This window comes from Lynx canadensis, chromosome D1, assembly GCF_007474595.2.
Source record: "Lynx canadensis isolate LIC74 chromosome D1, mLynCan4.pri.v2, whole genome shotgun sequence".
NCBI classification, from domain to species: Eukaryota; Metazoa; Chordata; class Mammalia; order Carnivora; family Felidae; genus Lynx; species Lynx canadensis.
In genome coordinates, this window is record NC_044312.2 from 98,359,602 (window position 1) to 98,386,422 (window position 26,821).

A 26,821-nucleotide genomic window follows, 5' to 3' on the forward strand; every position below is an offset into this window, starting at 1 on the left:
CAAACAAACAAAAAAAAGGATAGATTCTCCCCAGAAAGTTGTAGCAATTCATACACACAGAAAAATGTGCACAGAACTTCAGGGTCCTCATGGACTGCCCCTTAATCCTATCCTTGGACCACAAAGGGGCCAAGAACCCCAGAGTTAGAGCCCATATTGTAAGGAATCTTCATGCACTCTTTATCCTCCCCCATCCCTTAAAGGTGGAGAAAACAAGATAAAAAGAGGTTTTGGGTAAGAGGACCTGTATGGTACACTCTCCATTCCATTCAGGAAAAATCCCGAGTTTTTCAGTTTCAGAAGAAAAGTCATCTCTGGCTTAACAGGGGCCACAGAGAGACCTGTGTGTAAAATATATACCACAGCATGTTTCAATAAACATGTATACTTCAGAAACAAATACATTTACTTTTAGGAAAAATATGGCTAGGCCATTTTGGTACAAGCTTAAAGGAAAAATTATTGAAAATAATGTATATTTTAAAGAATGAGGTACTCAGACCATCTGGGTGGCTCAGTCAGTTAGGTGTCTGACTCTTGATTTCAGTTCAAGTCATGATCTCACAGTTCGTGAGATCGAGCCCCACATCGGGCTCCTGTGCTGACAGCACAGAGCCTGCTTGGGATTCTCTCTCCCTTCTCTCTGCCCCTCCCCTGCTTACACTCATGCTCGCTCGCTCTCTCTCTCTCTCTCTCTCTCTCAAAAATAAGTAAGTAAAACTTAAAAAAAGAGTGGGGTACTCAGTACTGACTCATTTCAGGTATCACTCTTACATTTGCTCTTTATTTCGCCCAGCTTCTGGATAACGTATCATCATCTGGATAAAATCTTCAGATTTAACATTTGTCTTAAAAGAGTTGCATGTGTCAGAAGACTGATTCTGAATCTTTGACTCTTCAGAGCATTTTCCCTCTTCCGTTAAATTCTAAACTTCCATTTATATTGCTTGGATGTATATTAGTCTCCATGCTCCCATGTTGAATTTCTTTTTATAGTCCCTAAAAGTCTTGACGAGCAATACTAGAACATAGAGATTACTTAATGGCAAAAATACAGGTGTCAGCATCAGACCTGGGTTTCATGGTTTGGCCCTGCCACTTTTTTTTTTTTTTTTAATTTTTTTTTTTTCAACGTTTATTTATTTTTGGGACAGAGAGAGACAGAGCATGAATGGGGGAGGGGCAGAGAGAGAGGGAGACACAGAACCGGAAACAGGCTCCAGGCTCTGAGCCATCAGCCCAGAGCCCGACACGGGGCTCGAACTCACGGACCGCGAGATCGTGACCTGGCTGAAGTCGGACGCTTAACCGACTGCGCCACCTAGGCGCCCCTGGCCCTGCCACTTTTGATGCTATCGTCCTAGGCAACTTATCCTGTCTACCTTTTGTTTTCTCATTTGTAAAAATGGAGGCCATGTCTTCAGGATTAACAGGATCATGGGGAGCCTGGGTGGCTCAGTTGGTTGAGCGTCCAAGTTCGGTCCTGACGGCACAGAGCCCAATGTAGGGCTTGAACTCACAAACCGTGAGATCATGGCCTGAGCCAAAGTTGGATGCTCAACCCACCCAGGCTCCCCGAAACTGTACAAACTTTTAATGGAACCCTGCATGTCTCTGTGCACTCTCAGGTTCACTGGACCCATTCAAATAGGCAGCCCAGCACTAAGACAGGCTTACTCTGTCCTCTGTTAGCAGACATGAGTCCGTTTCTTCTCTGTGCCCCAGATTCAGAATGTCATAAATATTTAAAATGATTCTTCCTGGTGTCCCCCCCCCCCCCCCCCCCCCCCCCCCATCTTCTAGCACTTCGCCAGGGTTCTTTTATCTATATGTGGAAATTTGTTCACTGGCTGATTCTAAACTCAGTCTTTGTCTTCATCTTCAAATTACTGGTCCCAGCTGGCTTCTCTTCCAGCCATATTTTTCTGAATATCTCTGGCAGCAGCCATTGTGCCTTGCTGTGAAAACTGCCCTTGTCCTATCAGAGCAAGTGTCATCCAAGGCCTCGGTTGAGTCTCATAGAGCCTTCTCCTCCTCCTTTCCTGCCCTGAGCCAAGGAGGCCCAGAGGGTCTGCAGGGGATAGCTGGTTCTGTGTCGCCACCTCAGAGGGGCAGTGTTCAGGCACCCGGTGGCATCCCAGCAACAGCCTTGTCCCCAGGCCTGTGCAGTTCACTCTAGGCTCTTCTCAGTTCCCAGCCTGAGTGTCCCCCGAGAAGCAGACAGAGGAGTTTGTGTCCCTGGGCAACTAAGCGGCCTCCTGAATGCTCCTTTTTGCATTTGTTTTTCTCTTTCAGCTGCAGTGCTGTAGCTCCACGAGCGAAGCCTGGGTGCCCGAGCAGCCACCGTGGCAGCAGAGTGCAACCTGCAGAAAAGCTGATCACCGACAGAGATTGAGCGAGCGAGTGTGCATGTGTGTACGCGTGCGCGGAGGAAGGAGTGGTGTGCCTGTTTGCGTGTGCATGCCTCTGTTTACACTCTTGTGATTTCGAATGCTGCTGGGGCTGGAGGAATACATGTAGCAGCTTCACCTCAGCCTCCAGACACCAGGCTAGAGGTCATGGAGGTGACTTTCAGCCAAACCTGTCCCTGTGAGCCAGCTCCCTTGTCTGAATAGAAGAGTAGAAGGACCCTAGCTGGGATTCTGGTCTCTGCCCCCACCCCGACCCTGAGCCCTCCCTCCCTCTCTCGTCACATCAGACTGAGGAGCGAGCGGGAGGGCAACATGGCTGGCTCTGGTCCAGAGCATGGGATCCTAGAAGCAGCCCTGCTGAGTTCCTGCTTTATGACCCTGGAGGCTGGGCAGGCTGGAGGGGACAGATGCTGTCCAGACACAGTCACCTGGCCCGGCTTCTTTCTTATTTTAAGATTTCCTGCCACTGGCTCCTCGAGACCCCTCCTTGGGCTTCTGGGACTGAGCGTGAGGCTGTAAACAGATCTGAAAACTTGATGTCATCATGGGGAGGTACAACCAGCTACCTGACTGGTGTGCCATATACATAGTACTGTAGACGGTAGCCTAAAAAGTGCATCTGCCTTTCTGGGGCTGAAAACCTAAGGTTCGGAATGGAATCCCAGCTTTTACTCTTCCTTCCTCAGAAGCTGAGAGCCAGCCCGAGTGCTGACTGTGGAGTCAGCACCTCCACCAGGAGGAAGCCAGGTTCCTGGTGATAGAAGGCCCCCTGGCTCCCTGGCTGTACCACAGTGCTGCCTGAGGTCAGCTGACAGCCAGGAAAGCCATTCTATCCTGTGGTCTGTAGGCTTCTGGGGCCTGGTCAGCATCCAAGTGCTGTGTCAGCTCTCCCAGTAGCTGGATGCCAAGGACCCTGGCAGGTAGACTCAGGTGGGAACTGCCAGGGACAGTTGGGAAATGTCCAGGTAGAGACCCCACCCAGCACACCAACCCTTCCAGAAGCAGCAGGTGGGAGGTTTGACCCCGAGAAGCCAAGGCCTTGCATTCCAGCAGTGGCCTGGCCTCCCACCTCAACCCTCCCACGGTTGAAGGCCTGTGGAGAAAGACATAATGAAAAGGACTGTGTGGTCAGCTGGAGCAAGTCTTCCTTCCACCCTGTGGCCTGCACTTGAGCCACAAAGTGAGAGAGTGTGTGTGTGTGTGTGTGTGTGTGTGTGTGTGTGTGTGTGTATAGGTGCGTGCGTAACTGAGAGGCTAATTCCTCTATGGATTTGTGTCCTCACCTGTAACATTAGGCTGGCCTCTGGGCCTTTTCCTCTCTACCTCCCCTGTGACCTTTCCTAGCCTCATAGCTGTTAACTCCCTTGGCCCTAGCCCTGTCCCTCACTGTCCTCCTCTGTCCTCGGACCAGAACCCTGGAGTCAGGCTTCTGTCTCCTACAGCTGTCCGGCACATCGACAGGCTTCTTCCTGAGATGTCCTCAGGTTTTCTCAGCCAGAGAGCTGCCTTTAGAGTCCAACTGTTGTATGTCTGTCACCCTCACTACAAATGTCCCGTAATCCTGTGGGGGAAGCAAGGTACAGGCGATGGTGTACATTCACAGCATTGGGTTGGGGTCTTCTCTGTTCCCCAGCCCCAACCAGGAGGAAAGAGAATGAGGGGTTGTTGTCAGAAGGGGAGTAGAGCGAGCCTTGGAAGGCTGTTTTGAGAACTTGAGAAGGCCGGAGTCAGTATTTATTTAGCAGCACATTCAGATATCAGGATGATTCCCTTTTCCTGCCTGCTAGATGATGGCTCTCTTCCCCCTACTTCACCATCCCTGGCAAGCTGGCCCATCCCCAGTGGAATAGAGTGGCCCACTCCTGGAGCTGGGAGGGTCAGGGTGAGGAGAGGGTGCGTCTGATGGCCCCGAGCTCCGTGATGGCTTCATGCCTTCCCTCTTCTGGCCTAGGTGTTCGCAGGGCTGCCACAGCCTATTGCCCCAAATCCCGATCCAGGGGCCAGCATGGGGGAGAGATGGTCGCAGGCAAAATGCACTTTATACAGAGATTTTATTCTTACTGAGAAGGTGTGTTTCTCCCACATTTTGTGAATATTCACTCGTTTCATAAATGTCTGATACTGTCTGAGCAAAGCTGTGTTGTTGTCAATCTTGTGGGAGGTCCGGTAACCAGGAATCTGTGAGGCTGAGCCTGAATGAAGCCTTAGGCCAGACCATCTTGGTTGTGCTGGAACCAGGAGCTTCTCACCCTGCCTGAGACTTGGCAAGAGGGAGAGGGATGGGAAGAGATGGAGGAAGTGGGAGGTCCCTAGGTGAGTGGCCAGAGCAGACTAGTGGCAGTTTCACAGCTTGGCCAAGTTGGGGGGTCAGTCACCTAGAAGGGTACAGAGCACTCCAGGCCCAGGATTCTGTCTTGCAGTGACTCAGCCTCTTGGCCCACCTAAACCCCCCAGGGCTGAGGATCAGTCCGTCCAGGCAGGGCTCTCTCCAGGCCCTCAGTCCATCCTTTATCTTGACTCAGCCACTTAAGCACTGTGTGGTGTGAAGGGGACACAGGCAGCAAGAACTCTGATCTAACCAGGTGATCAGCATCTGCCCGGCTTTTTTGCCTCATGCCATCTGGCCAGAGAGTGGCCCCTCTCTGCAGTGTGTGTGGGCTTTCCTATGATGACTTCTAGCCTTGGATCACTGGAAGAGTTTTGTTAGCCCACACCACACACCAGCTTCTTGTGGGCAGGGGCTCAGGCAGGGCCCAAGAATACACAAGCTGTCCCGCACAGAGTGAGAAAGTGGAAAAGGGGAGAAACTTGGCCCCGGGTTTCATCTCATTCTTAACTCTGCTTTGAAACTCCTTCCCACCAAGACCTGGACCTGTCCCTCCCTCTCTCCCGTCTCCTGGCTTCTCTCTAATGTGTCTCTGGCTTGGCCTCAGGAGCTAAGGATTCTGGAAGATGGAATTGTCTCACACATGCACACTCCTGACCTGAGGATGCTCTTAGTTGAGGCAAGCACACACTCTTAAGCAACAATTATTAGCCATTATGACATGACTGCTTTCCTGGGAGCAAAAGCCAGGCATCTGAAGAGTTTTGTTAGCCCACACCACACACCAGCTTCTTGTGGGCAGGGGCTCAGGCAGGGCCCAAGAATACACAAGCTGTCCCGCACAGAGTGAGAAAGTGGAAAAGGGGAGAAACTTGGCCCCGGGTTTCATCTCATTCTTAACTCTGCTTTGAAACTCCTTCCCACCAAGACCTGGACCTGTCCCTCCCTCTCTCCCGTCTCCTGGCTTCTCTCTAATGTGTCTCTGGCTTGGCCTCAGGAGCAAAAGATTCTGGAAGATGGAATTGTCTCACACATGCACACTCCTGACCTGAGGACGCTCTTAGTTGAGGCAAGCACACACTCTTAAGCAACAATTATTAGCCATTATGACATGACTGCTTTCCTGGGAGCAAAAGCCAGGCATCTGAGCAGCATAGTTTACCTCAAAGAGAGGTAAGGACAGGGGTAGAGGACAGGACCTCTGCAGTTCTCAGGAGACCAGAGAAACCAGTGAGGTTTGGTCAGAGCCTCTGTGACCTACCAAAGCTGGGGCCCTAGCCTTGGCCAGCAGTTTGAGTGTCCAGCAGTCCATGCTCTGTAAAATAACTCACAGGCTTAGACTTCTTAGGGGAGAGACTGGGAGGGAGCCATGGCCTGAAGTTAGCAGGGGTAGAGGTGCTGGAGGGAACAGAGGAACCATTAGAAGAATCCCAAGAAGTCAATTATGGCAGCAGGAGGAAAGGCCAGCTCCTAGTCTTAGAATGTGAGAAACCAGGGGTGCCTGGATGGCTCAGTCAGTTGAGTGTTTTGACTATTGATCTCAGTTCAGATCTTCATCCAAGGGTCATGAGTTCAAACCCTGCATTGGGCTCCACGCTGGGCAAGCCTGCTTTAATAAAAATAAAAATAAAAATAAAGAATGTGAGAAGCCAGCTATGGCGTGCAAGAGAGAGGTGTTCTGCAGGAAATGAAATTGGGATGACAAGTGAGAAGGAGAGAAATCCGAGAAAGTCCCGATGTGAGGGAGGAGAAACAGAAAAACCAGGAGGAAAGGTTCAGTTCACCATAAATAGCTGTTTGGGGCTAAAGGTGGGGCTTGCGTCAATCTTTGGAGAGAAGACCCTCTAGGGAGAGTCCATGAGAGGTAAGGGGACAGGGTTGGGTAAGACCCGGATCCTAGCGAGGAGGTGGGGTGTTCCCTGCCTCTGGTGACAACATATTTGTATTACTTTTCATCCTCACAACAACCATGAGAGGGACCATTATTGTCCCCATTTCACAGACGAGAAAACCAAACTTAGGACTGTAAAAGCACTGATGCAAGGCCACACCACCTATTCACTTAGGAAGCCAGGCTGTGATTTCACGCCATCTGACTCCAAACCTGCCTTGCTCTAGGAGCCCACACCCAAAAGCATCTCACCGTTCTCTGCCTTCCTCCACGGCCCTCTTTTCCTGTCCGCCTTCTTTGTCTGCTGCTGGGGACCAACTAGGGCCCTGGGGACCAGGGTCCCGCCATTAGTTCCCTGATACCCAAGCGCTAGAGCCACCCGAGGGGCAGAGCCCCCACGGGCACCAAGATTTTGAGGGAGGGGGAAGAGGGCAGAAGAGTCAGTGTGGGACTCAGCCCGGCTGAGCCGAGCCCAGGGGCCACGGGGGCCGCGATTTCAGCACCTCGGAGAGCGCCGGAGGGGCGGGGCCGAGGGCGGGGCGGGGGCGGGGCGCACGAGACCCTAGCCTGGGCCCGGGGGCGCGCGGCGGCGCTCGCGCCAGTCCCGAGAGCGGCGCGCGGTCCAGAGCCGCGCCCTGCCCTGCGCAGGTGCGCCCGCCGCACCCGCCCCAGCTGGAGCCCCGCGGCGGCGGCGGCCTCTCGCCGCGCCCCCGCCTCCTTCCCATCCGCCGCCGCCGCCTTCGCCGCCGCCGCCGCCGCCTCTGCGCCGCGCTCCGCCCGGATGGCCAGGGCTGTGCCGGAGAATGGCGGAGCGAGAGAGCGGCGGCCTGGGCGGGGGGGCCGCGTCCCCGCCTGCCGCCTCCCCGTTCCTGGGGCTACACATCGCGTCGCCGCCCAATTTCAGGTGAGAGTCCCCGGCCGCCGCGCCCCGCCCTTCACCCCGGGCTGAGGAGCCCGGGCTTCCCCCACCCCCACCCCCATCCCCCAGCACAGACACCCCGACGCCTGGAACGGGAGGGCGGCGTGGTGATGGGGTTCCCTCCCTGGACAGGGTCCGCAGAAAACCCCTCAGCCTCAAGTCCAGGCTGATAGCTGCTGCATAGCCGTGGTGCAGCTCCCTCCGCCATTCCATGCCCTAGGCTAGGAGATTCAGAACTGGAATTGGAGGAGGGGGCGCTCAGGCCGCCTTCTCCCCCACTTTGGTACTGCGGCAGGGCCTGGGGTCTGGACTGAGATCCCAGAGGAGGCAGGCAGGCTAGGGCTTTGCCTATGCCCAGTCGGAAAGCTTCCGAATAGAGATGGGAGCAGGCTGGGGCGCCCCGTGGGTCCCAGTTTCTTGGGGCAACTGGCAACCTTGGTGCTGGAAGGAGGAAGCCATGGGCCCTTCCCCCAGCCCTGCCCGGACAGAGGGGCCTAACTCCCAGGCCTGGTGTGGCCAGGACCCTCTGTAGAATTAGGCAAGCACTGACCTGGCCAGGTGCGTGCACGTGCAGAAGGCTTAGAGACACTACGCCCAGCTGTAGTTGGGGGAGGTCTGGGTTGAGCATACCTGGAGTAGCCAAGGACATTGGGTGGAAGGTGTCCCTGCTGGAGCAAGTACCCAGGTCTGTGATCTGAGTCCCCCTTCACCCCTCTCTCTGCCCACTATCTGGTGTTAGGCAATTGGGAGATGGATTCTAGATAAGTGGACAACGGGTGTTATGGGGAAGGGGTGGATGTCCTTCCACCATAGTCCTGGACCCATTTGGCGAGGGGGAAGCAGAGGGTGTAACTGCTCCAGAGCCTAGGAGGAGGCCTACATATACCCCATTGTTTCTCTATCTAATGAGCTGGCGCCTTCCCTTCTCCTGCCCCCCACCCCACCCCAGCCAGGCCCCAGCTGGGCCCTGGCGCCAGCCTCTCTCTGACCAAGGGGTTGCTGGCTCCCTGGCCCTCAGGTGTGTAGAGACCCCTGGGGATCTCTAATGGCATCATCAGCACTAGAAACCTCCCCGGAGGCCCTCAGCTCAGAAACGGGGAAGACCAGAGGGAGGGGACCAGATGGAGGAGGCCAAGCGTGAGGGCTCCAGGGCGGGGGCTTCTGTGGGTAGTGCCTCTGGGTAATGGCTGAGGTCCCAGACCAATTCCACCTGGTATAACACGTCCAGCCAGGGGGCAAATACTGCCTTCCTACCAGGAGGCCCCTCCACAGTGGAACAGCTTAGAGGAACCTGGGTTCAAATCTGAGCCCCACCACTTTCTAGCTGGCTGACCTGACAATCCCATCTATTAGGCGAGCTAATTAATATTGATTCCTTAGTGTGCATGAAGTCGGTGTTCAACAAGTGTCCACCCTCCATGCTGTCCGTCCTCCGTATGGCTCCTTACTGTTCAAAGCATTCCTAGGGCAGGCTCATTTACCCTCACGGGCATGGGTATTGGTCTGCCCATTTTATAGATAACAAGATTGAGGTTCAGGAAGGCAGTGCCTGAGGACCCTGAGGAAGTCAGAGCCTGGGGCCCTGTGTGTGTGTTCAGTCCACGCTGCCTCCAGGCCCTGTCTTTGGCCCAGAGAACAGTTTTGCCTCCCTCTACCTGCTTCCAGATCCCCGGGTGACAGTGCCCTCCACCCCACCCTGCCCCCGGCAGACAGGTTAGCACGGATGCTTTAGTGAGAGGAACTGACGAGGTGGATGCCAGCCAGCGAGTGTCCAGTCCCGGCCAGGTGGGCGAGAATGGCAGTGTGCCAAGGCTGAGGCGTGGGCTGGCCCTCCAGGACACTGTGGCCTGGCTGTGGGGACAAGGCCAGCACGTGGGAATAATAAAGGCAGTGTCTCCGGCCCCACATGGTCTGCCCTGCCTGCTCCAGCAGCCCCTCCTGACCTTCCCCTTGTTCTGCCTTGCATAGCCCTTCGCCCAGCTCGGGTTAACCCTGGATGGTCGCCGCCCTGTCACGGCTCTTTGGTGGGGTCATGGATCCAGCCGGTCTGGGTTTGCAGTGTGGCCCAGCCTTTTTAGCTGCGTGCCCCAAGACTGGGCACTTCACTCCCAGAGCCTCTGTTTCTTCTTCTCCACGATGCCAGTGTTGGCTCCTGCTCAGGGTGGTCCTGAGGTGGACCACTCAGGCGGACCTGAATGGGACAACACGCGTTGACTGTTTCAGGGGCTGCGGGGAGCTGCTTTCATGCAGGGCTGGTGTTGTTACTAGACGTGTGCCCCCAGCACCACTGTCAGCTTCCAGAAGGCATAAGGAGTCAACACCTGAACTTTGGTTTGCCCGCTGCCCAGCATAGAGTAGGTGCTCAGTAATGCCTTCTTGGTTGATTATTAAGGGTAAGTTGTGTGCTGCCCTCCTGGAGCTCAGAGAAGAACATGTTGTCAGAGAATCACGGTGGGACGTGCTGAGCCCCCTGGGAGGCCCTCCCTTTGCCCAGCCCTGTTCTACCTGCTTTCTGCGCGAGAGCGTTTCATGCTCGCCAGAGCCATAGAAGCAGAGCGACAGTATTATCCCCACGTTGCAGATGAAGAAACGGAGGCATAAAGAGACTAGGTAAATGGCAGATCTGGGGTTTGAGTTCAGGACGTCTGATTTCAGAGCCACCCTGAAAAGAGAGAGCCCTGAGGGAGAGAGCATGTGCAGGGAGAAAGCATGGTGTGGACATGGAGAGGTGGAGAGCATTTGTTTGTTGGTAGTTGGTTTAAATAAGTGTTCTGTTTGTTTTTTTTTTTTTTTTTCCTGCTGATTATAGAAATGCTCCAAGCAGTTACTAGTAGTTACCTCTGGATGTGGTATCAGAGGAGGAATTGTCACTGATGTCACATACTTCAGTTATTTTTGGACTTCTCATTTCTACAAGCAGCCTAGGTTACTTCTGTAACTTACAACATCAGAAAAGAGAATTTAAAATTAAAGTGGCTCATGTTCATTCTAGGGGAAACTCTAGAAAAGAGACTTTAGAAAAATGCCCAGTGGATACACGGAGCTGCGTAGGTGGGATAGAGGAGAGGGACAGAGGGACAGTCCATGTGGGAGAGACAAAGGGTGCTTATAAAAAGTACAGCGAGCGGCCCACCCTGGGTATGTGGGAGCAGAGCTGTGGGTGAGGGGCCTCAAAACTCAGCTCATCCAAACCCCCTTCCCTTTTACTGAGGAGGAGACCAGAGAGTGTGAGTGGCTTCCCTGAGAAGAGCAGGTGAGTGGCAGAACCCAGGCCTCATGACTGTCTGGATGCCGTGGTTTTTACCTCACCACGCCGCCTTGGGGATGACAGATACGGCCACCTGAGAGGTGCAGAGGCCTCCTCATTTATCTCTCACTCAACAAACATTTGCGCTTTGGCGGGCTCCCTGGGGAGACGCTCCAGAGGCACAGACACGGGCCTGGCCATCACGCAGGTGACCGTGTAGAGGGGAGACAGACAAGGTCTTACCAGACGGGCTGGCTAGTGTGATGGTGGCTGAGGTCAGAGGCCCAGGGCTGCCGGGGCCAGCGGGTCAGTGCGAAGCGGCAAAGGTTTAGCAGGAACCACAGCATTGGGTCGCTGTCTGGGGACGGTCACTCAGGCTGCTGGGTAGAGAGCGGACAGGGAGGCAGGGAGACCACTGGGAGACTGGCCATCCTGTGTGTGACAAGGAGGGGCTGGAGAGCACATGAGGAAGATTTCGGGGGCGGGTTAGCTCACTTGGTGAGGTATCTGGTATAAGGGGTGGGGGAGGCAGGAACCCAGGATGACGCTGGGCCCCCTGGAGATGGGGTGCCCTGTGGGAGATGAGAGGCTCGGTGGGCAGGGAGGCGAAATTAGTAGGAGGCCTACTGAGCTTGAGGTCGGTGACCACTGGGGACCCAGCTGGAGCATTCAGACAGGCAGTTGTTTTTAGGCCTGGCATCACTAGAGAGGATTGGGCTGGGGCCAGAGACCCTGGGAGTCTCAAGAGAGAAGGCCACTGAAGCCTCAGAGAGAACATCACTACCCAAGGGGCAGCAGAGAGCAGGGAGATGGCCCAGGGCCCCGGAGCCTGGCCTGTTCCGGCAGACGTTTCCGTGGGAGGAGGGAAACCGGAACAGCTGCTGCTGCTGGAGCCACCCTCCCCCAGCCCTAAGGCCTGGGCAGCCTCCCCCCCAACCCTGGCTCGGCTCCTAGTGAACCCCCAATGTGGGGGGCAGACAATGGCCACGGCAGGGTTTCACCCCCACTTCTTTGATGGCAGAGCCTTAAAGTTGGTCTCTGAGTTCTTGGCTTGAGCCCCTCCATGGATCCCACAAAGTGGGGTCACTGCCACCATCCGCACTTAGGGGTTCTTACCCATTCTAGGATGTCACCTCTGTCCCGTGACCCTACCCTTGTATTCATTCAAAAAGATCTCTACCAACATTAACTGTAGGCCCTGCCGCGTTCTGGCGCCCAGAGCTGCCGGTGCCGTGGCACTTCCTTCAGCAGACGTTTATTTAGTACCTACGGTGTACGAGGTCTTGGGCTCTGTGCATGGATTAGAACAGGGGTAGGGAGTTGGTGCCAGTTGAACACGATGACCCCCCTGCCCTCAGGAAACCGCTCCATGGCAAGGCCAGCAGCCCCGGAACCAGGAGCAAGAGCCTGGCGCTAGGCTGGTCTGACCCAGTACAGAAAATTTATCCAGGGGAGCGGGGGAGAAAAGATCTCCCCAGATGCCACCATGTCTCATGGCTGCGTCCGTGTTAGTGTTTCTTCCTGCGTGTGATTCCTCATGTGAAGCCATGAGGTCATTATGTTCCATTTGCTCATTAGAGTAGTTGCCATTTTCTGCATTCACACACAGACTTCCTAATATCCGACAAAAAGACCGCATAATATCCCATGCCCTGGGTGGGCACGGTTTAACCAGCCCGCTGGTGCTGAGCTATTAGTTGTTTTCAGTGGCTTGCTGTTAGGAGAAATATGCATCCTTGTGTACACGCATCCTTTTCCGCATGTGGGGTTGTTTTCTCAGGGCGGCTTTTCAAAAGTCAAATCACCAGATCCCAGAGTCCCGGCTACATATCAGCACCGAGAGCTTCAAACAGATCGGACACATTCTAACCCCATACTTGGGGACTGTCCCATAGGACTTGTTTCCTGGGGTGGACTCCATTTTTCACTGGTGTCCACAGTGTGGACACGGTCAGGGAGGGAATTAGAGACGAGAGAAACAAAGCTAGCCTGGCTCCAGTGTCCCCCCTCCCAGAGCTGGCAGTGGCATGGGCTGGGAGTTCTGAGGGTGCTGGGCTGGCTCCCCCCACCCCACCATTTCAGCCAGCACCTCCCTGGGGGCCTGCACATTCTGCCCCAGATCCTGACATCGGTGGGCCACAGGGAGTTGAGTTGAAAGGGCACCTGACTTAGAGAATTTTAAGGAGAAAACCCAGAAAGGCCAGTGGTTCATTCAGCCAACGTTTATTAAGTACCTATCAGGCACCACGCCATTGATCAAGACAGACACGGTCCTGCCCTTGTGGACCAACAGTCCCTAAGGGGAGCCCTCCCCCGCCGCCCTGTAGAGCCCCCCACCCCACCCCACTGATAGCAGAAACCAAAGGTCTAATCGCAGTGATCCAGAACCACCAGTAAGTGGGCCTGAGAAAGCCAGGAGCAGGGCTGTTTGGCCTAGTCAGGGAGGTCAGGGAAGGCTTCCTCGAGGGACCCGGGTGGGGGGGGGGCAATGATACCCTAGAGTTCGGGGAGGCCCTAAGGAGCCTCAGGCCACAGGGAATTTTGGCCCCTTTCCCTAAGTGCCAGGGGAAGCTATTAAGGGATTCTGAGCTGGGGAGGGGTTTCAAGACCAGATTTGCGTGTCACGTGCTGGTTTGGGTTGCCCAGTGGAGAATGGCCTGTAGGGGAGCCAGAGGGAAATGGGAAACCAGCCTAACTGAGAACTACTGGGAACCGGCTAGTTGCCCAGCACACACAGGGCGGCAGAGGGACAGGCTGGGCGCTTGAACCATAGATGCTCTCTGTTGTGAGAGGGGCCCATGGGGCACCATGGCCAGGACGCAAGGTCACTCCGCTGGCATCCCTCCCTCACTTCCAGAGAGCCAGGAAGGGGAAGACAGGAATGGCCTCCGGACAGCCACATGCCTGGCTCGGGTTTGGCCTTGCTCAGCTAAAGCCTCAGCACTTTGCCACTTAACCCTTACTTTGCACACACTCCTAACTCAGCCTGCTGCTGGGCTGAGACAGCAAACGGGAGAGGGCTAGACTGCCATCAGTGGGATGAGGAGAGCAGGAGACAAGACGGCACGTGGAAGGGAGAAGGCCACATAATAAACACCAGAGCACAAAGACATGCTTGTTCATTTGAGGGAGCGCACTACAGGAAGAGGGGGGCCTCAAATATATAGACTCCAAAGGTCAGAGGGTCTCTGGAGAGCAAACCCATGACACGGGGTCACCAAATGTTAACGTGGATGAGACCTCAGGAACCATCTCACCCGAATGGGCAAAGCAGGCCTGACTGGTCAAGAGCAGCTGCCTCTGGAGGGAAGCCGCCAAGGCCGCCGGATCTGGGGGCCTACTTCCTTCTCCTCTTCCCTCCTCCCCTCCAGCTTTTCCTTCCATCTCCCTTCCTCCCGACAATTGCCTTCCTTGAGCCTGGAGGGCCCAAGGGTCCGTTAAGCTTTCCCTCCACAAAGGGCCTCCTCTGGAGACCCAGGACATGGGTGCCCGGAGGAGCGGGAGCTAAGGGCAGGGGTCGGGGGTGACTCACCAAGGGGCCTGCTTGACCTGTCTGTCCCCCCGTTCCTTGGTCGTGACCTCCTCACAGCGCTCTGCAATCCACACGCTCCACTGTGTTCAACCTCAGCAGCACCTTTGAGGTCGGGTCGGGGGCGGGGGGGGGTGCTCATTTTACATGTGGGGAAACTGTAGATTTTTGGCGCCCTCCGTGTGCACCTCAGGGTTCCTCATCTGGAAAAGGGGCAAAATAAAACCCTCTCCCAAGGTTGCAGTGAGGATTCGGGGAGATGCAGGGCACGAAGAGGGTTGGCGGCCCCGAGCCTCATCAGTGACGGAGTGAGGACCTGGTCTCGCGCCTCCTGTCTCCAAGCCTGCTATGGTGACCATTCTGCCATCCTGCCTCGTGAGGAGGAAGAGGTCAGATAAGCAGCTCCCTTCACCCACCCCACCGCAGCAGGACACCAGTGCAGGCTTTTGAGCCCGGCCCGGTGCTCTTTCCCCCCGTGTCCCACAGCTGGCCTCACGGCTGGGCCTGCCGGCCCCCAGACCCGCCGTCCCCGGAAGTGGGATACAGTGGGACGCCGGGGGGTGCAGAGATGAGCTGCGGGCCTGCCCTGAACACTCTGGCCTGAGAGAAGCAGGTGGACGCTAAGGATGTCCCTCGACAAACATGTGGCAGGCGTGTCCTGAGGGCCTTGTGTGTGCCAGGTGACCTCACGAGCTCTACCCTCCAGGAGCATACAGTCCAGATGGAGCGGGGAGGGTGGGGACCTGTGTGCCATCACCTGCTCGGCACAAGGGTGGGCGATGTGAGCTCCATCCACCTCTGGAGCAGCCTGGCGGGCTGTCTGAGGGAGGCCTGGTCCTGTCTGTCCCGCCACACCGCCTTGCATCCACGCAGGTGGCGACACCAGGCACAGGTGAGGGGTGACGGGGGACCGGGAGGGCTTCCCAGAGGAGTGGGCTTAACCGAGCCTTCTCCCAGCAAGCACAGGTTGAGAAGCCTGCCTGCCAGGTGCTCCATCCGAGCACTGGACTAGACCCCTGGGGAGGCAAGTGCGGGAGGTACAGGCAGTCACACGCGGAACTGGAGACCTTGAATGCCAAGCCAAGGGGCCTGCCACTAGCAGGGAACCTTAGGGGGCTTTGAGTAGGGGGCAGAAGGGTGGTGTTTCTGGCAGCTTCGCCAGAAACTGGTCGGTGGGGTGGAGCGCTCCCGGCATGGGGACACTGAGGCAAGCAGGCCAGTGGGGAGGTCTGGAGCTGCGGAGGCAGGAGCTGGGCTGGGACCCGGCAGCGAGGAGGAGATGCGGAAGTGTGCAAGGATTACTGGCAGAGCAGGGCGCCTGAGGGCACCTCTGGGTCAGATGCCCAGGCGCCCTGCAGCTCTCTGATGCTGGCTAAGTCGCAGGAGTGGGTCTTCTCTGTGACTTTCCAGGCAGCCGATGCGTCTTGACCACTTACTTAGCGCCGGCCGCTGGGTTCTCGTCCCGAGGCCCGAGGTGTCGCGCCGCACTGGTCAGACAACGGGGCTGCCGTGGCTTCTGGGCCGGACCATCGTCCGCAGCCTACCCCCACCTCCACACCACGCCATTCCCCCAGCCCCGAGAGCCTACCCCCCTCAGGCTCCAGGTCAGAAGAAGCCTTAAAGAGCACCTTGTCTGTCCAGCTCCCTTGTCCTGGTCAGAACCCCTCTCTGCTGTCCCCTCCAGCGCCTACCAGCCTCTGTTTATGGCACTCCGCAGTGGCAGAAAGCTCATTACCTTCCAGCCCCCCCGGGAGGGGTCCATACAGGGTCTGCCTTTAGCCCTGGCCGCGGAACCTCCTGTACCCATAGGCGCTTCCTGAGTGCTGAAAGATGAAACCCCCGGGAGGTGACAGAGTTCTCTCCTGCATCCAGGTCGTCAATAGAGGCGGCCGGGACCCACCTCGGGCAGCACTGTCTGGATGCTGCCTGGCCCCACGGAAGCCTCTCTGATGAGGTGTGAGGGCTGAGCGCCTTGCTGTGTGGGTGGGGGCATCCATTCATGGAGAATCTCAGAAGCACCCCCCCACCCCCACCCCATCTCACCACCAGGTGCCCTGAGTGTGGCGCTGGCCCTTTAAAGCAGATCAGGGTTGGCTTTTGGGGGGAGACATCCCAGATTTCTGCCATCTGCTTACAAGCCTGGTCCAGGGAGGGGGGCCACCCCAGCCCCCGACAGGGGCATTGGAAGGGCAGGTGGCATCGATTGCAGTAACCTGATCCGATCCCGAGGGGGAGGCGGCAACGCAGCGGCTTCAGCGCAACTGCAAGTGCCGGGCCAGGCCGGGAAGGCAGCCGCCTGCAGCTGAGGGCTGGGCTGGGAAGCGCTGGGGCCGGGGCCTGGGTCGGCAGCCACTGCCTCTTCTCCTGGCCCATCTATTTTTAATGAGCTCCCCAGGCTTCTGCTGCGGGCAGGACGCAGAAAGGCAGGCCCCGGCAGTGGAGGCCCGAGGCCCCAGCCCTGCCCTGAGCCCTAGCCCCCCAACCCTTCTGGGCATGAGAGGGTGGCCCTGGGGCCCTGCAGCCCCCCGGCCGGGCAGGGCTCTCCATGAAGCTGGTGCCGAAGATGGATTCAAGCCCAGACAATGACAGCTGGTTGGAGGACCAGTGGGAGCGCTGGTAGGGGGTAGAGGGGTTGGTGGGGGCGGGGGGACATTTAGGGGGCAGCTCCATGGAGCTCTGGGTTTCTGTTTGGTCTGACAGAGGCAAGAGGCAGGGGATGTGGGCCTGGGGCTGGGGCTGGGGGCTGGGCCACCACCTCTCCTGGTTGACCTTGGACTCCTGGGTCTCCCTTGCTCTGTGCCTCAATCTCCCTGTCTTACTTAGGAAAAGGCTCAGAATTCTCCCCAACTTCCACAACAGAATTCTCTCACATGTCCCACCCACACCAAGCCATGTAGAGTGCCCAGGGCTAGGGGTGAGCCAGTGTAGGGGACAAGCGGACAGTCACTACAGTGGGGTGGGGGCTGGCCTGGGGGTAGAGGATTCTAGTACAGCCAGTTAAGAGTTGTGCTCTGGTCTGTCTCCTGAGCTCACGACACCTCCAGCCCCAGCCCCAGGCCTTCCTTGACCCTCTGCAGCCTTCTGTTCAGGATCTGTGTGCTGGGCAAGGCGATTCTGTGGTTGAAGAGATGAGATGAAGAACACCGAATGGGGGTGTAGTTTCTCCTGGAACAGGCTGAAACTAGCCACATTGACACCAGATCTCCCTTCACCTGCTCCCGGGGCTCACGAGGCATCGGTCTTCCTGGGCTGGGGGCATGGAGCACTCCTCTGAGGCTGGGGAGGGGCCTCTGCCAGCACCTCAGGTTTTGTCACTGCAGGGATTGCACGGGGAGCCCTCCTACTCCAGGCATCCCTTGTCGCTTCTCACCTCTGCATTCTCCATGGGTGAATTGGCCTTGGCACCTGCCTTGACCCTGGGAGGCATTTCTCTGGCAGAGCTGAGGCTCTGACCAGCTGGGCCTTCTAGGCACTGCCTCCTGGTTGGCAACCAAATGGAATAACCTGGAGTAGCCTGGAGCCTCCCCTCTCCCTGCCTGTTACCCCTTGTCTTGGCTCGTGTGGATAAGTCCCGTGCTCTGGGGGCTGTGATTTGCCTTCGAGGGACTGCCCCTTGGAAGAGGTACTAGGGAGACATCAGTGGACTAAGTAATCCTCCTGGGTTGGTAACTTTGGCTTCCTGTCCTCACCAGGCTCACCCATGACATCAGCTTGGAGGAGTTTGAGGATGAAGACCTCTCAGAGATCACCGAGGAGTGTGGCATCAGCCTGCAGTGCAAAGACACCCTGTCCTTGCGGGTAAGAGTGGGCTTTCAGGAGCCCCTGAGTGGGATGGCAGGATGGGTAGGGACAGGAGTGAAGGCATCCCCACATCTACAAAAGGACTTTCAGGGTCTGTATGGCATCCTCATTAAATGAAATGACATCCAAGAAACACATCCAGTACAATGTGTGGCACATCTTGGGTGCTCGATCAGAATTTTTTTTGGGGGGGGGCCAGGGGCTAAGGCAAGAGGCAGCTCCTTCAACTGCCCACAAGAAGGGAGAGGACAGGAGGTCTTCAGATGTAGGGCAGTAGCAGTTAGGGCTAGAGTTAAGGGAAGGATCAGCACTACCCTAAACTGTTTCCAGAGCAGCCTTGGCAGAGGGCCTGAGGCAGAGCAGGGTGGAGTCTGTTAGAGTCTGCAGTGCTTTGGGACAGGAAAAAAGAGCCAAGGCACTCCCTCAGCTGCCATTGCACCAAATCACACCACATAGCCCCACAGACCCTCCCTGGACTGCAGTTCTAAAGGATCCTCTGGAGGGTTACCCTAGCATTGCTGCTGCTTTTGGCCTCCTGGCTTTGTCATAGGACAGATGGCTCTCTCCATTCCCTAAGTTCTGAATCCTGCCAGGGGGTCCTCAGCATGCAGGTAATTTGGGTCAGATAGGGATCCCCCTAGGTCTTTTCAGAACAGGAAGAAAGGAACCATTGGCCAGGAAATAGGAGGCAAAGCACGGGACTAGGTTGCAGAGTCCAGAGCTTCTGTCAGCACCCAGGAGGATGGGTGGCTAAAGTGGACATGGTATTAGAGGAGAATGGTTAGCAAAGGAGAGCTGCGGTGTGAGCTGGGTGGGGTGCCTGTCTCTGGGTTGAACTCCTGTTGCCTGTTACAGAGATTCTGTAAGCTCTGCCAGGCAAGGGGAAACCAAGGGATGAGGATAACCCTCCAGTACCCCCACGGCCAGGCCAGCAAGGGTGAGGAATGGTCCCAGGGCCTTGACATAGCTTCCCTAAGGTCATACACCTGTTCCGGAATCCAACACCACTCTTTCACCTAACATGCACCAGCAGAGTTCGGGAGAGGGTGGTCCCTGCCACCAGCCAGGGCCCTGAGGCAGTACTAGCTAGAGGTGTACCCTGTGGGGACTTAGACAAGTTCTAGGGGGCTTTCACACACTCTTGCCAGTAAGCCCTCACCTCTCTGGGAAGCTGGGAGGCAGTTAACTGGAGAGGGAATTGAAGGGTCAGGGGATCTGTCCAAGGTGCCAGGGAGTTAGTGGCAGAGCTGAAACTAGACTGGGGCTCTGAATGATCAAGGTTAGGATGGCCCAAGAGAAAGCCCAGGTTAGAGGGTCCTCGGACTGGGACTGTCAAGAGGTGCCGCGTGCCGGTGCCCCCACCTGCCCATCCCCCCTCCCTCCCCACCCCACCCCCCACCCCCTGCATCCCTCTTCTGTTTGCACTGCGGCCCTTCCTCCATCCTTCGCCTGGCTGGGACTGGTTTCCCAGTTTTCTTCACTGCCCCCTTCAAACGCTAACCTCCCCCTCCTCCATCCCTTGTGGGGCCCGAACTCCTTGGCGACCCTGCGTCCCCATGGCAACAGCGGTGACCTCACTCTGGGCTCGGCTTACAACCCCGGTGAGGTCACCGGCCGTTGCCAAGGGAACGGGAGGGTGCAGAGAGTCAGGAAAGGGGGCAGCGCGGGGAGGGGGGCGGCATAGACCGCCAAAGGCGCCGACTAGCTTGGGGAGGAGTCGGCCTCGCGAGTCCTCGCGAGGGGCGAGGGGCGGGAGGGCGCGGCCCCCTCTCGCCGGCCACCTGCCCCTGTCCCCTTCCCTCCCCCTTCGCGGCCGCGGAATGGACTCGCCCGGGCGGAGGGGCGGTGCGCGGCGGCCTCGGCCCCGCCCCGACGCGGCCCCGCCCCCTGACGCCCCTCCGTCCGTGCGGCGCAGCCCCCGCGCGCCGGGCTGCTGTCTGGGGGCGGCGGCAGCGCGGGGAGCCGGCTGCAGGCCGAGATGCTGCAGATGGACCTGATCGACGCGGCGGGGGACACTCCCGGAGCCGAGGACGACGACGAGGAGGAGGAGCGCGCGGCGCGGCGGCCGGGAGCGGGGCCGCCTGAGGCCGAGCCCCGCCAAGAGCCGGCGCCCCGCGGCCAGGGCCAGGGCCAGGGCCAGGGCAGTGGGGACACATATCGGCCCAAGCGGCCCACCACGCTCAACCTCTTCCCGCAGGTGCCGCGGTCTCAGGTGAGGCGCGAGCAGCGTGGGGCGGGGCTGAAGGGGTGGTGCCCCGGGGACTGGGCGCGCGAGGCGTAGGGGGCGCAGAGCAACTCGCGGAGGAGGAGGGTGGGCAGGCCGGCAGGCTGGAGGCGCGAAGAGAAGCTGCGGGAGAGGGACCTGCTGGCCGGCACTGGGAGAAGTCGGCCTGGTGAGACTTCCCAAGTGGGAGGTCCCAGGGGAGGTGGTCTCGGTGGGCAGGTGGGATCTGCCCTAAAGGAGAGGAGCCAGGTGGGGCCGACAGGGTTTGGAGCCTCGTAGAGGGTTGAAGGAATGAAGGAGCCGAGGGGGACAGTGGAAGGATCTGGGTAAGGAGAGCAGTGGGGGCTTAGGAGAACAGAACAGGGCTTTGAGGGGTCGCAGGGATTTGGAGCTTTGGACCTCAGGCTGGAGCAGGGTTTCCCTTTTAGGGTGTGGGGCTCCTGGTGAAGGGCAGAAGCAGGGCCTGGAGAAGAGAGCAGCTAAAGTGGTCGTTTCCGGGAAAGGTCATGGGGAATTGTGAAGAGGTGGGGATGGGGAGCTCAGAAGCAGCCGCCAGTTTGAGATGTGGGCAGCTGGGAATTCCCAGAAGGCAGGGAAGAGACATGGGAGGTGGAGCTGCTTGGCTGAGTTGGGGGCCTGGGGCCCCTGGGCTGGGTGGCTGGATGCCAAGGAGGGTTGAATAGGGTGGGGGAGAGCCGGCTGTGGCCCTTTGTCTTCCAGGCCCCGGCTGGAGAGGTGTAGAGGAGGGGCCCAGGGAGGTGGGGCTGTTGGTGGAGGGTGCAGGGGCTGCAGGGAAAGGATTGGTCCCTTTCCCAGAATCCTCTGGGGTGGATTTTGGCAGCCAGACTCATGAATGTGAGGGCCTATGAGAGTGTTCCCAGGGGAGAAGGCCTAAATAGTTCGTGGGGAGCCTCGTTGGCAGGCATTGTGGAGAGGGGTTCCAGGGCACCAATGATGTGGGATGGGCAGCCCTGGAGATCCAGGAAGGAAGGCCGCTGACAGCTACATCTGTCATGACTCAGTCATGTGCTCCTGGAGGGGTCTGGGAACCATGTTACTGATTCATCATTTGCATGATTCATCCCAGTTCCCCAGGCCAGCTGCTGGGAGACCCTTCCTCATCCTTTTTCCAGCTTCTACTAGAATGTCCCTGTCCCTTCCCCAAGCTATAGCTTGCTGAGCTCCAGGACTTGGCTGGAAGTGAGCATCTATATGTATAGGCACAGTGTCTGGGACTGGGGGTCTGGCTCTGTCCCCAGATGGCTCCTGCTTCTCCTCCACTCCTCCCCCACTCACCACCACACATATTGGCCATCACTACCTTTGTTGAGGCTGATAAGAGCATCTCCCCCGAGGGCCAGCTTCCCTGAGCCAGGAGGGAGAGCCATCTAGAGCCAGTAGGTCTGGCTGGGAGGGCTGGGACTTGGCCACCCCTCCTGCCTGCTCGAGGAGGGTTGGGGGTGCGTGCGCAGCAAATGGCCTAGGGATGGCCTGATGGGGGCAGGGCCGGGGCCTCCCTGTGCCGGGCACTGTTGACTGCTTCTGTCACAAGGGCCTTTTGTTTTCTGCACAGGACACACTGAATAATAATTCTCTGGGCAAGAAGCACAGTTGGCAGGATCGGGTGTCTCGATCATCCTCACCCCTGAAAACAGGTAAGTCAGGACCCTTTCCCGTACCTGGACCGCCACCTGCCCTGTCTCACTTCCCCCTCTAGAGAGCCAGCCCGGCAGTTTCCGTCTTGCTGAGTTGAGGTGAACTGCCTGTCCCGTAGCCCCGAGCGGGCCCATCTGAAGTCAGCTGGGGTGGCAGTGAGAGGACTGGCCCCAGAGTCCACCGTGGCCTCGTGCCGGGGAGCCTTCACCTTGGTTTCTGCGTCCCGCATGCTGAGTGGAGGGGGCAGGTGGCCTGGGAGTCAGGGGCGAAGCTCCCCGCTTTGACCGCCGACACTGACCCGCCTGCCCTCCAGGGGAGCAGACGCCGCCACATGAACACATCTGCCTGAGCGATGAGCTGCCGCCCCCCAGCAGCCCCGCCACCACCAAGGATCGAGGCACCTCCACCGACAGCCCTTGCCGCCGCAGCGCCGCCACACAGATGGCACCTCCCGGTGGCCCCCCCGCTGCCCCACCGAGCAGCCGCGGCCACTCGCATCGAGACCGCATCCACTACCAGGCGGACGTGCGGCTAGAGGCCACCGAGGAGATCTACCTGACGCCGGTGCAGAGGCCCCCGGACCCTGCAGAGCCCACCTCCGCCTTCCTGCCGCCGGCTGAGAGCCGGATGTCGGTCAGCTCCGATCCAGACCCTGCCGCCTACCCCTCCACTGCAGGGCGGCCGCACCCCTCCATCAGTGAGGAGGACGAGGGCTTCGACTGCTTGTCGTCTCCAGAGCGGGCCGAGCCCCCGGGCGGAGGGTGGCGGGGGAGCCTGGGGGAGCCACCGCCGCCTCCGCGGGCCTCGCTGAGCTCGGACACCAGCGCCCTGTCCTACGACTCGGTCAAGTACACGCTGGTGGTGGACGAGCACGCGCAGCTGGAGCTGGTGAGCCTGCGGCCGTGCTTCGGAGACTACAGCGACGAGAGCGACTCGGCCACCGTCTATGACAACTGCGCCTCTGCCTCCTCGCCCTATGAGTCAGCCATTGGAGAGGAATATGAGGAGGCCCCCCGGCCACGGCCCGCTGCCTGCCTCTCCGAGGACTCCACGCCCGACGAGCCCGACGTCCACTTCTCCAAGAAGTTCCTGAACGTCTTCATGAGTGGCCGCTCTCGCTCCTCCAGTGAGTCTGCAGCAGAAGCGGTGGGGGGCCTGGGAGGGGGAGAGGCGAATCGAGGGTGTTCCTGGAGGTGGCCTCGCCCATCTGCTTCAAGGCATAGGACCAAGAGCTTGCCGCCTGCCCCCTAAACCTCGGCTAGAGGTGGGACCGTTCTCCTCCAGCCCGTCCCCCTCACCTGCAGGTGCGGAGTCCTTCGGGCTCTTCTCCTGTGTCATCAACGGGGAGGAGCAGGAGCAGACACACCGGGCCATATTCAGGTAAGAGCAGCGGGGTCGGGCTGGCCAGGCGGCAGCGGGGACACCCCCTCCCTGCTCTGCCATCACTGTGTGGCCTAGACCCAGCCCCTGGAGCTGGCGTGCAGCCCTCCGCTCGGCCCCAGGGGGACGGCGTCCACCGTGTCGGAGCTCCCGAGCAGGGTGACGGTGCGACGGGTTCGTACGGCGTGGCCCTCCGCAGTGCCGCGCTGTCAGGCCCGGGGACGGAGCACCTGGTCCGGCTGGGGGGGCAGGAGCCCAGGAAGGTGCCCGGCAGAGACCATGCCTGACCGTACACAGGGCGCACCCCCCAGCCTCCTCCACAGAGAAGTGCTCGCTTCCTGTTCCCTCTGTTTTACCAATGGCTCTGGGCACTTCCTCCCTTAGCCCACAAGTTACTCGATGGCAGGTGTGTGTCTGCGTGACCTCGCTCTTCCGCAGGGACCAGCACCGTTAACAGGCGCTCAGGAGACTTTGCACATGTTTATTGAATTAATGCTGCTCTTGCGGCGCCTGACCCCAGAGCGGGGTGGGGAGTAGACTGTTGGCCCGGCTGGGGAGGCCCTGGTGGTGAATTCCTCACGTGCCCTTGCTGGGGACAGGTTTGTGCCTCGACACGAAGACGAACTTGAGCTGGAGGTGGATGACCCGTTGCTGGTGGAGCTGCAGGCCGAGGACTACTGGTATGAGGCCTACAATATGCGCACAGGCGCCCGGGGCGTCTTTCCCGCCTACTATGCCATCGAGGTCACCAAGGAGCCTGAACACATGGCAGGTAGCGTCCTTTCCCCTACTCAGGTGCCACCAGGCCCCGCCTCCGCCCTGGCCCCATGTGACCCACCGGGGAGGGCCCTCGCGGAGGTGACATCAGGTCCCTTTCACCACGGGAGAAGAGCGAGGCCCAGCTAAGCTGGGACGTCCGCGGACTGTGGCACCCTCTGCTGGCTCTGCCACTCCTCACTTCACGCTTGCTTTCCAGCCCTGACCAAAAACAGCGACTGGGTGGACCAGTTCCGGGTGAAGTTCCTCGGCTCGGTCCAGGTCCCCTATCACAAGGGCAACGACGTGCTCTGTGCTGCTATGCAAAAGGTGCCTGTTCCCCGCTCCCTTTGGATGGGCGCCCACCCCCAGCCCGGTCCCCGTCCTCTCCTGGGGAGAGGGACATCCAGCGCCTGATTTTCATCCCTCGCCCACAGATCGCCACCACCCGCCGGCTCACCGTGCACTTTAACCCGCCATCCAGCTGCGTCCTGGAGATCAGCGTGCGGGGTGTGAAGATAGGCGTCAAGGCTGATGACTCCCAGGAGGCCAAGGTGACCTCCCCGGTCCCAGCCCCCAGGCCCCCCCACCAGATCTCTGTAGCCCCTGCATGCCACTGACCCCTGCTTCTCTTCTCCCTTCTGTAGGGGAATAAATGTAGCCACTTTTTCCAGTTAAAAAACATCTCTTTCTGTGGATACCATCCAAAGAACAACAAGTAAGTGGGAGGGACAGAGATTGAAATGTCAAGGGGTGGCCTGGAGCTATCATGGTAGGACTTGGGCCTGCGAGTATGTGGGGGGAGGGGGGCTGAGCCCACGTCCTGTCCTCCCACAGGTACTTTGGGTTCATCACCAAGCACCCTGCTGACCACCGGTTTGCCTGCCACGTCTTTGTGTCCGAGGAGTCCACCAAAGCCCTGGCGGAATCCGTGGGGTACGTCCGCGTGTATGGATCCTGCCAAGCACCCGGCCCCAGGGCGCGCCCCTCACGCTTGGCCCACCCCAGTCCCCACTGCCCTGCACACCTCGTGGCCTGGAGTCAGGGCTGGGTGGTGTCGAGGAGTGGCTCCCACACTTTTTGGCGGTTGGACCCTTCCTTGAATTGAAGCGGCACCCGGGAAGCTCAGTGTGTAGACGACAGAGCAGAGCAGCTCTGCCGGGGGAACTGGATCCCTACCCGGGGACCCCGAGGCTCCAGCCTGAAAACCTTGGGTGGAGATCCTGTTCGTCCCGTCACCTGTGTGTCTGCCTGCTTCCCAGGAGAGCGTTCCAGCAGTTCTACAAGCAGTTCGTGGAGTACACCTGCCCCACGGAAGACATCTACCTGGAGTAGCGGCGCTGCCCCGCCCTCTACATCCCCGGGCCCTCGGGCCAGCACCGGGCCAGCTGGCTGCTGACGGGACTCGGCACTGCTCGAGGAGGGGGGCCCATCACCACCAGAGGGTGGGGAAGTGGGGGCCTTTGGCGGAGGGTGGGGGAGGGCGGGGTTTATGGGGAGAGACGAACGCAGTTTATTGTAATATATGGGACTAGATTCATCTATGGAAGGACGGAGCAGGCTGCCCGGGGATTGGGGAGGGGCGGGGCTGGAGGGGTGTCAGGCCTCTAGCCAAGAAGGATGCCCATGGTAGGAGCAGAGGGCTCTGTCCCGTCCTTGGCGTCACTTCCTTTGCCGGGGCCTCTGGCTCTCTGGCCGTGACTCCTGCCTCGACAAAGCCCACGTGCCACCTGCTGGTGCCCGCCCCGTCCCATCCCCAACTCCCAGCCCCAACCGAAGGCCCTGAGCTCAGGCTGAGCCCAACCACCTCCCGAGGACTTCGCAGTAAGGAAACGGCAGCAGGTGGGGGTGCAGTCCCTGTTCCCAGCTCCGTCACTTGTGTGGCCTCCGGGTGGCTGTCATGCTGGCCCCTGGCACGTGTGGGACCTCACCAGGGAAGGACAGAGCTGCAGCGGGGCCCCGTCCCAGCAGGAAGAGGAGGCTTCTGGACCGGCCCGGGCCAGCCAGGGCCTCTTGGCTGCCCCAGCTGTAGCCCCATCTTGGTCCCGTCACCCTGGCCACAACTATTAAAGTGCCATTTCCTGTCTGGACCGCAGTGGGTGTGTCTGCCTGGGCCCCTCCCGCGCCCAGGTGGTGTCCATCCCAGGAAAGGCCGAGCCTTTGCTGCCCAGAATAGCTTTATAAGGGGCTCCCGTCACAGGTGTGCATCGTAGTAATACTCTGCCATGTCTGGCCCGTCCCGCTTGCGCTGCTGGGCCTGGGAGAGCAGGGGTCGAGGCCCTCGTGGCCAGGGGTGCTTGGGTCGAATCCCATAGTCTGAGAAAAGAGGGTGTGCGTGGTAGGAGGACTCCACTGAAGTCCCCCCAACCCCCTGCCCCGGAACAGAGCTGTTCGGGATGAGAGGACCTAGAGGAGGGACCCGGGTGCCCTTCCCCTAGGGCATGTGTCCCGCATGGGGGGGGGGGGGAGGGGCGGGGCAGGGCAGGGCTGAAAGATACTACCATCCACCAGGCCGGAAAATGGCTGCGAGAGTTCTAGAGGGCCTGAAAATTCTTCAGGAACGGATCGCTGAGGCCTGTGGGAGATGTTGGGGTGCTCAGCGCTGGCCCTAAAGGCCACTACCACCTCCCCTGTCAAGGCCCAGGGTAGGGGACAGGGTGAGCCTCGACGCCCAGCATAAT

General features: G+C 58.8%; 2 protein-coding genes across 2 annotated transcripts in view; both read left to right on the forward strand.

The window, feature by feature from the left end:
- CRY2 (cryptochrome circadian regulator 2) overlaps nt 1-4,546 on the forward strand; it is a 33,528-nt gene extending 28,982 nt beyond the window's left edge. Inside the window, exon 12 of the mRNA XM_030332035.1 lies at nt 2,296-4,546. The gene's annotated coding sequence lies outside the window, so the exon portion shown is untranslated. The remainder of the gene's footprint in view (nt 1-2,295) is intronic.
- Nucleotides 4,547-7,431: 2,885 nt separating this feature from the next.
- MAPK8IP1 (mitogen-activated protein kinase 8 interacting protein 1) lies at nt 7,432-26,228 on the forward strand. The gene is made up of 12 exons (XM_030332145.1): nt 7,432-7,532; nt 18,016-18,121; nt 20,040-20,336; nt 21,922-22,003; nt 22,318-23,130; nt 23,309-23,384; nt 23,984-24,156; nt 24,361-24,470; nt 24,578-24,694; nt 24,788-24,858; nt 24,978-25,076; nt 25,403-26,228. Exons 1-12 carry the CDS (start codon nt 7,432-7,434, stop codon nt 25,473-25,475), a joined length of 2,118 nt encoding a protein of 705 aa, XP_030188005.1. The 3' UTR covers nt 25,476-26,228.
- The last annotated feature ends 593 nt before the right edge of the window (nt 26,229-26,821 follow it).